Source organism: Rhincodon typus, chromosome 11 (assembly GCF_021869965.1).
Source record: "Rhincodon typus isolate 14 chromosome 11, sRhiTyp1.1, whole genome shotgun sequence".
NCBI lineage: Eukaryota > Metazoa > Chordata > Chondrichthyes > Orectolobiformes > Rhincodontidae > Rhincodon > Rhincodon typus.
The window spans coordinates 68,123,796-68,137,817 of NC_063342.1; the positions used below are offsets into that span (position 1 = coordinate 68,123,796).

Below are 14,022 nucleotides of genomic sequence, written 5' to 3' on the forward strand. Positions count from 1 at the left end.
TTTCAGGCCTAGACCCTTCTTCAGAAACTGAAGAAGGGTCTAGGCCCGAAACGTCAGCCTTCCTGCTCCTCTGATGCTGCTTGGCCTGCTGTGTTCATCCAGCTCTACACCTTGTTATCTCAGATTCTCCAGCATCTGCAGTTCCTACTATCTCTTCATAGACTCTTGTCACTCAGGAAAGGAAAGAAGATGGTTGATAAAGAAATTCTGTGATAAAATCGAGAGCATTGAATCAGATCCAAATTCTTTGTCCCCGCACTGTTGACAGAAAGCCGTAATGCAATTGAGGATGCAGGTTTCAGAACAACACTGTTACTATTCTGTCTGACATTAATTCATGTTTTCTGCAGTTGCTTTGGTGGGATATGAACCTTTCCCATCTACTTGCAAAGGAGCATTTTGAGAATATATGCTGCTGCTCTATTTTCCATTTATTGTGGCTTTAAGTCAACAGCATGTAACAAAGAAGAAAAGCTTACAAAGCATCCCCGTGAAGTAGCAAATGCACCTGATAATGATTGTCATGTTATGCAGACTGATTGCTTTAGTATTGATCGTCTGCAAGTCAAAGGATTGTGACTACTCTAAATATGAGTTGAAATGTATATCTATTTAATGGCAATGTTTGAATGTTCTAGATGGAAAACCTTCAATGAAGATCTCATCCAATTAAAAATGTAAATATGTTTTTGTGAAAGTAATAGAATGTTCATTTTCTGTTGCTGGTTTTCACTGAATCAGATTATTGGGTACTAGTTATAAAATGTACAGTTGCATTTTGTTTGTTATTTCTGCATTATGTTAAGATGACTGTCAAAAGGATTACTTCTGAGCTGGCTCCTTGTGTGTTTTTTTTAATGAAATACAAAATATTAGGATTATCTGTGTAATTTTCTATTTTCAAAATTGACCTTTAATTCTTGTGTTTTGGTGTCCAAATTAAGTGTCAATTTGTAATATAGCATTTAAAAAAAAAACTCAATGGTATTGTGTTTTGGTGTTTTTTTTTAAGAGCACAATGACACTTGCCAACTGGGAAGGCATCATGTAACGTTAAATGTGCACTCCAGTGCACAGGGAAGTAAGTAGACTGGGGTGATGACTTTCAGTAGCCTGTGTCTGCTTTTCTCTTCCCTGATGCCTTTTGTGTTGTAAAACAGAGTGAGTGCTGAGTGACAAAGTGATATCAAATTTGATTTTTGAAGCTTTATGATCAAAGGAAGAAGACATGAGGAAGAGGTTGCACTCTATGGTTTTGCGATTCTTGAGAATAGAATGAGGATATAAGCAATAGGAGAAGCAGGTATGGTAGAATGTTTACTACGCATGTGGTGCAACCAAAGTGTTAGTCTGAATGTACCAACTTATAGAGGTTTAAAATTAAAAAGAGAATATGATGGATATGTTGAGTTTAAACATAACTTGACTGAACACTACTGCTGGGACGATTCAATCCAATGTTGAGCAGATTGCCACTGTGTACAAGATGTACCCGACCTGATGCTGCAACACATTTTTTCTGGAATCTTCTGCATCCCCCAGGCTGTCAAAGACCAGTGCAGCATCCCCTGGGGAATTGTGTCAGAACAGATTAGAGTCAGGAGGAAAGGAGACACATACCCTTTTTATGGTACGAGTTGTGGTATGGTAAATTTAAATGTCCAGTCTTTGAGTAGGTGAGAGTAAATAGGGATGTGGATAGGGTTGGCAGGTAGGTAGGTGAATGGATAGTTGGATCAGTGGGTATCAGGTGAATGGGAGGAAAATAATAAAATTTGAAGGTCTTTGTGCTGGAAAGCAAATTACCAAAAAGATAATGGTTTGCAGTAAAAGGTGTTAATAATGGGACAAAAACAAAAGATGTATCTGGAATAGGAAGTGCTTATTGAAAAACACAATCATGAAAAACTGCTGCCATCCAAAAATATAGATTGGGCAGATGTCATGAACTGAAATTGAGAACTCAGTGTCAAACTTAAAAAGCTTAATTGCAAAGCGAGGTGCTGGTCCTCAAGCTTACTTCAAGCTTTAGTGGTGGATTATATGAAACCAAGGACTGAAAGTAAGGTTATGATGGGAAAATAAACTTGAAATTAGCAATGAAGAAAGGAATAAAAATTGAAAGAACTGCAGATGCTGTAAATCAGAAACAAAAACAGAAATTGCTGGAAAAGCTCAGCAGGTCTGGCAGCATCTGTGGAGAGAAATCAGAGTTAATTTTTTGGGTTGAGTGACCCTCCCTCAGAAGTGATGGTAGCTAGGAAAATGTTGGTTTATATGTCTAAGATCAGTTGTGTGGGGGTAAGGAGTAAACAATAGGTGGGCATAGAGCCCAAACAGAGAGAAGAATAGTTGGACAGACAAAGGCTGGGAGGGTGACTAGCTATTAATGGGGACTGTTGAGACTAAATAACAGTTAGCCCCAACAGTCCCCATTAATACCTACTAGGAAAGGACTGGCAGCTTGGCAAGGACTGTAAACTCGGAGCAAGATTGGAACGGAGAATTAAAACGATAGGCATCTGGAAGCTTTGAGTTACAGTTGTGGACGAAATTAAAAGTGCTTACGTAATATCATCCAATATGTGTTCAGTTTCTCTGATGTAATGGAGACTATACTGAGTAGTTTGTCTCCCTGTGAACTGACACTACATTGTGGTATTAAATGGAACCATATCTGGAATCCAGCTCCGATATTTGTGAGTGGAGTGGCAGTCATCCAAAGCCCAAACTACTTTCTGCTAGTGTTAACCTTGGATTGTCAGTAATGCATGGTAAGTGCCAACAACGTGGGATCAATTTTCATTCTGGCTGAGGTACCAATAGACCAGAAAATACTGCAGAAACTCAGATCTGCCAGCATATTCGGAGTGAGCGACAGCTAACTTTTCAAGTCCACTGACAACTTTGGAACTACAGTAGAGGTAGACTTGGGTAGTGCTTCCTCACTGTCCCCAAGGATGGCTTTGTGTGATCCAGTAGGTAGCACCTCTGCCTCTGACAGAAGCTCTGAATTTGAGTAGTACCCCTAGCACTTGATGGCCAAGGAAGATGTATTCATAACACAACCACTGATTTTGATCGTCAGATTCTTCCCATACATGAATGACAGTTGAAAGGAGAGGGAGAGATTCCTAGTTAATAATTTGAATTGAAAAGGAAGTTGGAGCGTGTATGGTAGAAGACTCCAATATGCAAATAGAAGTGAATCTTATGTCAGTAACTTGGGCTCCTTACAATTTTTAACAGGTCACCACCATGAACGATCAGACCATGTGTGGCAGGAAAGGACAGTTTAAAATAGATAGTTCCAAATTTCTGTCATCCTTTGTGTGCACATGTATTTCTTAAGTGTATGGACTTAAGACGGATAGGGGAATATTATGACTCAGGATTGGTCTGCAAAATTTCTAATTTAATATCAAACTGAAAGTTGTCAAATTCTTTGCTTGCCTAAGAAAATAAAAAAAGTCGTTATGCGAAGATAATGAGAATGCATTCGGCTGTGAGTACTTATTATGCCCTATTTTTAAAAGACCGAGCGTTCAGAATAAGAGGATGTGGTGACAGAGGCAAAACTAGCTGGAACTTTTCTTCAGTAACATCCCGACCCGAAACGTCGACTTTCCTGCTCTTTTGATGCTGCCTGGCCTGCTGTGTTCCTCCAGCTCCACACTGTGTTATCTCTGACTCCACCATCTGCAGTTCTTACTATCTTCCAGGAAATATTCTGCCCTGAACATTAGTGTGACGCAATATTTATTCCGTTCGCCTAGTGACAATCGCAATCGAGTTTTGGACATTTTCTGTCTCTCTTTCTCGATTGTGATTCCCTTCTGGTAAATCGAAACTACTTAGTTTGAAAGATAAGGCCGTGGGTTGCAGGAGGTCTCTCGACTTCCTCTTCAGCCGTAAGCAACATTTCTCGTAACTTGCGGTTGGTTTCTTGTCAGCATTTTTTTTGCAGGGCAGGGTGACGGTTGCTACAAGATCCAGTGCTGAACCGACACGAGCTGGGCGAATATGAGCGAATGTGGGCTTTGCCTGAGATCAGGAGAAAGCCGGGAAACAGGAAAACTATTTACCGATGGTCCAATCGCAGCGCATCAGAACTGCCTGGTAGGTAAAGAATAACTGACTTGGAAGCCATATCTGCAGTTCCTACTATCTCTGACTTGGAAGCCTCTCGTTTGCTTTAGGGATTTTGCTTTGCTTATCAAAGTACCCCAATCCGTCTCCATTGTATTCTCCATCCCTTTTTTCGGTTTTCTAATTAATTTTTCCTTGCTTTCAATTTCTTTGATTATATTTTTATTTTAACTTCGGATCCAAACGCCGGATTTGCGTTCCGTTTAAATCAAACGGGTATAATTCAGATTTTTAACGTGGAATATCTGAGAAAGTGGGAGCGGTCTGGTTAAAGTTGACAGAGGGAATAAATTCACTCTACTCACTATTCAGGAGCGGGGAGTGTCTTGCTGCAATTGGGCAGGGCCTCGGTGAAACCATGCCTGGAGTACTGTGTTCCGTTTCGGTCTCCTTCACTGAGGAGGGATGTACCAGCAATGGAGGGAGTGCAACCTCAGGAAAGCAACCAACATAATCAAAGACCCAAAAACAGAAATTGCTGGAAAAGCTCAGCGGCTCTGGCAATCTGTGGAGAGAAATTAGAGTTAACGTTTCAGGTCAAGTGACCCTCAAAGTGCTCAGTTCTTGCAGTTCTCAGTTTTTGTGTCTGATTTACAGTATCCACAGTTCTTTCAGTCTTTATAATCAAAGGCCCCTCCCACCGCAGTTGTACTCTCTTCAACCCGCTTGCAGAAGATTTAAAAAGTTTGTATACACGTACAAATAGATTCAGGAACAGCTACTTCCATGCTGTTAAATGGACCTCTCAAATGTTCATTCTGATCTCTCTCTCTGCGGCTGCAACACTGTATTCTGCTCTCTGTTCTGGTACCATGATGCACTTTGTATGTCATACAAAACAACACTTTTCACTGTATCTCGGTACGTGAGACAACAATAAATCAAACATTAAATCAATCAATGGAGGTTTATCAGTCTGATTCCTATCATAGAAGGATGGACTTCTGAAGCTGACTAGATCCAGGACTGGGGGTAGTAGGAACTGCAGATGCTGGAGAATCCAAGACAACAAGGTGCAGAGCTGGATGAACACAGCAGGCCAAGCAGCATCATAGGAGCAGAAAAGCTGACGTTTCCGGCCGAGACCCTTCATCAGAAATGGGGGAGGGGAAGGGGGTACTGAAATAAATAGGGAGAGAGGAGGCAGATAGAAGATGGATAGAGGAGAAGATAGGTGGAGAGGAAACAGACACGTCGAAGAGGCGGGGATGGAGCCAGTAAAGGTGAGTGTAGGTGGGGAGTTAGGGAGGAGATAGGTCAGTCCAGGGAGGACAGACAGGTCAAGGGGGCGGGATGAGGTGAGAGGAGGGGATAGGTGGGAGGAAGAACAGGTTAGGGAGACGGGGATGAGCTGGGCTGGTTTTGGGATGCGGTAGGGGGAGGGGAGATTTTGAAACTTGTGAAATCCACATTGATACCATTGGGCTGCAGGGTTCCCAAGTGGAATATGAGTTGCTGTTCCTGCAACCTTCAGGTGGCATCGTTGTGGCACTGCAGGAGGCCCAGGATGGACATGTCGTCTGAGGAATGGGAGGGGGTGTTGAAATGGTTCGCAACTGGGAGGTGCAGTTGTTTATTGCGAACCGAGCGTAGGTGTTCTGCAAAGCGGTCCCCGAGCCTCCGCTTGGTTTCCCCGATGTAGAGGAGGCCACAACGGGTACAGTGAATGCAGTATACCACATTGGCAGATGTGCAGGTGAACATCTGCTTGATGTGGAAAGTCTTCCTGGGGCCTGGGATGGGGGTGAGGGAGGAGGTATGGGGGCAGGTGTAGCACTTCCTGCGGTTGCAGGGAAAAATGCCGGGTGTGGTGGGGCTGGTGGGGAGTGTGGAGCGGACAAGGAAGTCACGGAGAGAGTGGTCCGTCCGGAAAGCAGATAAGGATGGGGAGGGAAAGATGTCTTTGGTGGTGGGATCGGATTGCAGATGGCGGAAGTGTTGGAGAATGATGCGTTGGATCCGGTGGTTGGTGGGGTGGTACGTGAGGATGAGGGGGATTCTGTTTTGGTTGTTATTGCGGGAACGGGGTGTGAGGGATGAGTTGCAGGAAATGTGGGAGACACGGTTGAGGACGTTTTCAACCACTGAGGGGAGGATGTTGCGGTCCTTGAAAAACGAGGACATCTGAGATGTACGGGAGTGGAATGCCTCATCCTGGGAGCAAATGCGGCGGAGGCGAAGGAATTGGGAATAGGGGATGGCATTTTTGCAGGAAGGTGGGTGGGAGGAGGTGTATTCTAGGTAGCTGTGGGAGACGGTGGCCTTGAAATGGATATCGGTTTCTAGATGGTTGCCCGAGATGGAGGCAGAGAGGTCCAGGAAAGAGAGAGAGGTACTAGAGATGGTCCAGGTGAACTTAAGGTTGGGGTGGAAGGTGGTGGTGAAGTGGATGAACTGTTCGAGCTCCTCATGGGAGCACGAGGCGCCGCTGATACAGTCATCAATGTAACGGAGAAAGAGGTGGGTTTAGGGCCAGTGTAGGTACGGAAGAGGGATTGTTCCATGTAACCTACAAAGAGGCAGGCATAGCTTGGGCCCATGCGAATACCCATGGCCACCCCCTTTGTCTGTAGGAAGTGGGAGGAATTGAAAGAGAAGTTGTTGAAGGTGAGGAGTGGTTGGAATTGAAAGAGAAGTTGTTGAGGGTGAGGAGCCCTGGTCGACCCATTGTCTCCGCCTGCTCCTGTCCCACCAAATTTATCTCCACCTATCTTGGCTCTGTTTTCTCCCCCTTGGTCCAGGAACTCCCTACCTACGTCCGTGACACCACCCACGCCCTCCACCTCCTCCAGAACTTCCAATTCCCCGGTCCCCAACACCTCATCTTTACCATGGACATCCAGTCCCTATACACCTGCATTCCCCATACAGATGGCCTAAAGGCCCTCAGCTTCTTCCTGTCCCACAGGCCCGACCAGTCCCCCTCCACTGACACCCTCGTCCGCTTAGCCGAACTCGTCCTCACCCTCAACAACTTCTCTTTCAATTCCTCCCACTTCCTACAGACAAAGGGGGTGGCCATGGGTATTCGCATGGGCCCAAGCTATGCCTGCCTCTTTGTAGGTTACATGGAACAATCCCTCTTCCATACCTACACTGGCCCTAAACCTCTTCCTCCGTTACATTGATGACTGTATTGGCGCCGCCTCGTGCTCCCACGAGGAGCTCGAACAGTTCATCCACTTCACCAACACCTTCCACCCCAACCTTAAGTTCACCTGGACCATCTCTAATACCTCTCTCTCCTTCCTGGACCTCTCTGTCTCCATCTCGGGCAACCACCTAGAAACCGATATCCATTTCAAGCCCACCGACTCCCACAGCTACCTAGAATACACCTCCTCCCACCCACCTTCCTGCAAAAATGCCATCCCCTATTCCCAATTCCTTCGCCTCCGCCGCATTTGCTCCCAGGATGAGGCATTCCACTCCCGTACATCTCAGATGTCCTCGTTTTTCAAGGACCGCAACTTCCCCCCACTCAGTGGTCGAGAACGCCCTCGACCGTATCTCCTGCATTTCCCGCAACTCATCCCTCACACCCCGTCCCCGCAATAACAACCAAAACAGAATCCCCCTTGTCCTCACGTACCACCCCACCAACCTCTGGATCCAACGCATCATCCTCCGACACTTCCACCATCTGCAATCCGGTCCCACCACCAAAGACATCTTTCCCTCCCCACCATTATCTGCTTTCTGGAGGGACCACTCTCTCCGTGACTCCCTGGTCCGCTCCACACTCCCCTCCAGCCCCACCACACCCGGCACTTTTCCCTGCAACTGCAGGAAGTGCTACAGCTGCCCCCATACCTCCTCCCTCACCCCCATCCCAGGCCCCAAGAAGACTTTCCACATCAAGCAGATGTTCACCTGCACGTCTGCCAATGTGGTATACTGCATCCGCTGTACCCGTTGTGGCCTCCTCTACATCGGGGAAACCAAGCAGAGGCTCGGGGACCACTTTGCAGAACACCTACACTCGGTTCGCAATAAACAACTGCACCTCCCAGTCGTGAACCATTTCAACTCCCCCTCCCATTCCTCAGACGACATGTCCATCCTGGGCCTCCTTCAGTGCCACAACGATGCCACCCGAAGATTACAGGAACAGCAACTCATATTCCGCTTGGGAACCCTGCAGCCCAATGGTATCAATGTGGATTTCACAAGCTTCAAAATCTCCCCTCCCCCTACACATCCCAACACCAGCCCAGCTCATCCCCGCCTCCCTAACCTGTTCTTCCTCCCACCTATCCCCTCCTCCCACCTCAAGCCGCACCCCCATCTCCCACCTACTAACCTCATCCCGCCCCCTTGACCTGTCCGTCCTCCCTGGACTGACCTATCCCCTTCCTAACTCCCTACCTACACTCACCTTTACTGGCTCCATCCCCGCCTCTTCGACGTGTCTGCCTCCTCTCTCCCTATTTATTTCAGCACCCCCTTCCCCTCCCCCATTTCTGATGAAGGGTCTGGGCCCGAAACGTCAGCTTTTCTGCTCCTATGATGCTGCTTGGCCTGCTGTGTTCATCCAGCTCTGCACCTTGTTGTCTTAGATCCAGGAATGGCCCAACTTTAACACCCTGTAAGAAGGAAATGTTACATTCATTGCAATATAATGAGAGCTGTGGATTATCATAAGTATATTTGGTGCAACTTAGCTAGAAAGTATGTGCCAGTGCTCAAACCCGACTGTTTGACAAGCAATGACAAAATGTATAAATCCCAGTGAGACCACCAAAATGACGACTTTACCTGACCAGCTTTTCCTCAGGACAAAGGGAGTCCACATCAAATTCTTTCAGTAACAGAAAAACAAGATATGTATTGTAACACACTTAATTTCAACAAGAACAGTGAAAATAAAGGATTCCTCATTTACGTGACTTACACTGTATTCCCTCAAAACCCAAAACATACATGCACTCAATGACCATTAAGACAAACAAAAGAGAAGTGGTTTACTGCATATACAATGAGTGGAAAAAGAATATTTGGCAGGGTAAATAAAGATCAAAAGTCCAAACCACTGGGTGGGAAGTTATTTTTCTCACATCCTTTTGATTTTTGCAATGATATACTGTTCTCATTACAGCGATGGTTGCTGTTTGATTTGATGGTTGATCAGGTGAACTTTGATAGCTTTGTTGTATGGCTTTTAAGGTTATTTGGTTTTACAGTCTTTTTCCCATGAGAGGGTGTGGGGTTGGGGGAGGGGGAGAAAGAGAAATGGATGCTTTCTATCTGTAGGCTCTGCATGTTTCGTCCTCTATGCAGCTCTTAGCATTTACAGCTTTTCAACATGCAGTTATACCAATCAGAGGGCTATTGTCAGGCAGAATCCTTAACTCAAAAGATTCTTGATGCTACTCAGACTCTCAGTCTCCCTCTTCTTGCTTCCAAAAGGCAATAATATATTTTACAGCTGAACAACGTCCAAAACTTGATTTTCAAATTGTTAAACTTTCTTTTCAGCTATTGCAGTCCAACTTCCATTTCAGTTTATAGTTTCAAAAGGGAAAATGAATGTGACCTCAAACATGTTTCTGCATGCAAAAGGAATGTGACTTTGTCTGATTGCTGCTGCTCATTTTTCAGGCCTTCTATTTGGGGATAGAAACTATTTTTGATCATTATTATTATTAGTTAATAGATCTTAACCGGGACAGCGCCTCTAGCAATGGCCTCAGTCAAGTGATGAAGGTGAAATATTTCCTTTGGTTGTAGTGCACTGATTATAGCTGTTTGTACAAGGGACTGGACAGTATTGCACTCCATAATCTGCAAGTTTTCATCACCTCTATTCAGCGATGAAACATGGCCACTGGAGTGATGTGGCAGAAAGCAAACTGCACCCATGGATCTACAAGCCAGCTTTTGAAGCAATGAGAAAAGAGAAACAAATGTTAGAGTATCTGTGATATATTTACATTATATTTCTCTCTTTTGTCAGCTTTATTCTTCAAATCTAGTCAGTCATGATTCAGATTTTGAAGATTTTGGTGGATTTCTTGTTGAAGATATCAAAAAAGAAATTAAAAGAGGAAGCAAGTTGGTAAGATTTCAGTAATTAAGCAAGCATTTATAAATAAAACTAACATTTTTGAACCCTAATACCGTCTATGCTAAATACACTTGTATATTTCAAACCTGCTATAATTCAGCAAGATCTGGAGTGTGATGAGCGGCAAGTAGCGTTCATTTGTAATGTGTGAATCATTGCCTATGCCTGTCCCTAGATGTCTGGAGACAGTGGTGGTGAGCTGTCTTGATGAAGTCATAGAGTCATACAGCACGGAATCAGACCCTTCGGTCCTATACATCCACGCTGACCAGACATCCCAATCTGACCTAGACCCATTACCAGCATTTGGCCCATATCCCTCTAAACCCTTTTTATTCCTATACACATCCAGTTGCCTTTTAAATGTTGTAGTGTGAATGCTAAGCGAGCTGCTTTGCCCTGGATGGTGTCAAGCACTTTGAATTTGTTGGAGCTGCACTGTTTGAGGTACGTGTGGAATATTCTAGCACATTCATGATTTCTGCCTTATAGATGATGGACATGCTTTGGGGAGTCAGGAGGTGAGTGACTTGCTGCAGGTTTCCTACTGTCTGACCTCCTCATGTAGCCAGTATCTGTGTGGCAATTCCAATTTAATTTCTGGTCAATGGTAATCCACAGGATGTTGATAGTGCAGAATTCAATGATGATAGTGCTATGAAATGCCTAGTGAGGGCGAATGGTTAGATTATCTCTTATTGGAGATTACCATTCCCGGGCATTGGCTTGGTGCAAATATTACTTGCCATTTTCAGCCCCAGCCTGTATATTATCCAAATCTTGCTGTATTTAGTTATGGACTGTTACAGTATCTGAGAGGTCACGCACGATGCTGAACTTTGTACAATCTTCAATGAACATTCCCACTTGATGAAGCAGCTGAAGATGCTTCCGTCTTGGACACTACCCTGACGAATCCTGTAGAGATTTCCAAAAGCCGAGATGCCTGACTTCCATCAACTACAACCATTTTCCTCTACGCCAGGTATGCCTCAAACCAGCAGAGAGTTTGCCCCAATACCCCTTGATTCAAGTTTTGTTAGGGCTCCTTGATGCCATACTCCATTAAATGCTGCATTGATATCAAGGGCAGTCACTCTCATGTCCCTCTGAAATTCAGCTGCTTGCCCATGTTTGAACCATGGCTGTAATGAGGTCAGGAGTAGCTATGGGCAACCCAAACTGGGAGTCAATGAGCAGGTTTTTCACTGAGTAGGTGCTGCCTGATAGTACTGTTGATGATACCTTCCATCACTTTACTGAAGATCAAGAGTAGACTATTGGGGCTGTAATTAGCTGGATTGGATTTGTACTGCCTTTTGTTTACGGTATATGCCTGGGCAAATTTCCATATTTGAACAGATCTAGCGCTCAAGACGGTCAATCCACAAGGAGCCGTGGGCCATCAAAAGCAGCAGAATCATACTCCAACATAATCTGCAACCTCATGGCCTGGCATATCCCCCACTCTACCATTACCTTCAAACCAGGAACAGCCCTAGTTCAATGACACACGCAGAAGGGTGTGCACTAGACACATCTAAAAATGAGGCGTCAAGCTGGTGAAGCTACTACACAGTACCACTTGCATGCCAAGCATTAAAAGCAGCAAATGATGGACAGAGCTAAGGGACCCAACAAATAGTGGATCAGATCTAAGCTTTGCAGTCCTGCCACGTCTAGATGTGAAGGGTGGAGGACAATTCACTAATTCACTGGAGTAGGAGGAGACTGTACAGATATCTTCATCCTTATTTATGGAAGAGCCCAGCACATAAGTGCAAAAGGCAAGGCTGAAGTATTTGCAACAATAAAAGTGCCAAATATAATCCAGTGGTTCCCAGCATCACAGATGCCAATCTTCAGCCAATTCAATTCATTCCACATGATATCAAGAAATGGTTGAAGAGCCTGTATACTGCAAAGGCTGTGGACCCTGACAACATTCCAGCAAGAGTCCTGAAGGAGTCCTCCAGAATTTGCCACAACCCTGACCAAGCTGTTCCAGTCCAGGTACAACATAGGCATCTACTCAGCAATGTCAAAAATTGTCCAAATATATCCTGTACAGAAAAAGGAGAACAAATCTAACCTAGCCAACTAACACGCCATCAGTCTACTCTCGATTTATCAGTAAAGTGATGGAAGGTGTAATTAACAGTGCCATTGAGCAGCATTTGCTTAGCAGTTACCTCTTTATTGATATTAAATTTGCGTTCCACCAAGGTTACTCAGCTCCTGACCTCATTGCAGCCTTGATTCAAACATGGGCAAAAGAACTCAATTCGAGAGGTGAGGTGAAAATGATAGTTCCTGATATCAAGGCTATGTTGGATTGAGTGTTGTTTCAAGGAGCTCTAGAAAAACTGGAATAAATGGGAATCAGGAGCAAACTGTTCACTGTTGGAGTCATACCTGGCACATAGGAAGATAGTTGTGTTGCTGGAGGCCATTTCATCTCAGCTTGTTATCATATAGTTAAAACAGCAGCCAGTTTGCTTGTAGCAAGTTTCAACAGACAGCAATGTGATAATGATCAAACTAATGATCAGACTTTTTTTGTTCGCATTGCTGGTTGAAGAATAAACACTGTCCAGGATAGGGAGAACTCCAGCGTTGTTCTTCAGAATACTTCTATCAGATCTTGACATTCACCCGAGGGGACAGAGAGTGTCTTGGTTTATTGTCTCCTTAGAAAGATGGTACATCCGACAGTGCAGCAGTCCTTGATGGAATAGATGTACAGCAACAAGAGACACCCAGAGGTATCCCACTGTGAAAGAAGGAAGAAAGAATTGCAATTATTCTACAACACTTTGCCCAAATTTCTTTACCAGCTTAAAAATACAACTCAGTCAACTTTGAAAAAGAACAAATCAGTTGTTATAAAACGAAAGTTGCTGGAAAAGCTCAGCAGGTCTGGCAGCATGTGTGAAGAGAAATCAGAATTAATGTTTCGGGTCTGGTGACCCATCCTAAGAACTTCTGAGGAAGGGTCACTGGACCTGAAGTGTTAACTCTGATTTCTCTGCACAGATGCTGCCAGACCTACTGGGCTTTTCCAGCAACTTTAGTTTTTGTTTCTGATTTACAGCATCTGCGGTTCTTTCGGTTTTTAAATAATCTGTTATTATCTTTTTGCTCTTGTTACATATAAATTGGCTTCAGTGTTTCCTGCATTTCAACTATTTATACTTTAAAAGTACTTATTGGTTGTAAAACATTTCGGAATGATCTGAAGTCATGAAAGATGGTACAGTGGTAGTATTCCTCCCTCTTAGACCAGGAGACCTGGGTTCAAGTGCCACTTGCTCTAGCAACATCTCTGAACAGGTCGATTAGAAAATATCTAAATAAATCTCTGCAAAAAAACTCTGGGTGACTTAGAATATGTAGAATAGAAACAGGCAATTTAGCATAAACAGTCAACGTGTTTACTGACACCTATATCCTGGACATTATGAAAAATCAAATTCTTTGTCTTGCGCTTTGAAGTTTGCACATCACCAATTTCTGTTTGATTCCTGTTCTTATTTTAGAAGTGCTCTTCATGCAGGAAGAAAGGCGCCACTGTTGGATGTGAAGTGAAAATGTGTAGAAGATCCTATCACTATCCATGTGCTATACATGATGAGGCAGCAGTTATTGAAGACAATACTCAGGGTATTTACAGGTAACTCTGCAATATTTTTTGGTAAAATCTGAAAATTGTGCTATCATTCTTTAACTGAACATAATTTGCACTGGAAATTGGTGAGATGCAAATCAGTTTGTTTTCAGGTTGATCCTTCAGTGAAATAGTAAAT

At 44.1% G+C, this 14,022-nt stretch overlaps 1 protein-coding gene across 6 annotated transcripts in view; it reads left to right on the top strand.

Annotated features, from left to right (window-relative positions):
- The first annotated feature begins 3,768 nt into the window (after positions 1-3,768).
- The window catches only part of LOC109919656 (PHD finger protein 6-like), a 57,153-nt gene continuing 46,899 nt past the window's right edge, over positions 3,769-14,022 (top strand). For 4 of the 6 annotated variants that reach the window (XM_048602811.1, XM_048602813.1, XM_048602812.1 and 1 more), the window contains exons 1-3: positions 3,769-4,119; positions 10,106-10,207; positions 13,756-13,889. In XM_048602811.1, the coding sequence (XP_048458768.1) occupies positions 4,024-4,119; positions 10,106-10,207; positions 13,756-13,889 (332 nt within the window). In that variant the 5' untranslated portion in view covers positions 3,769-4,023. Of the gene's footprint in view, positions 4,120-10,105; positions 10,208-13,755; positions 13,890-14,022 lie in introns of those variants that run through there. The other 2 variants (XM_048602814.1, XM_048602816.1) reach the window with 1 other exon arrangement.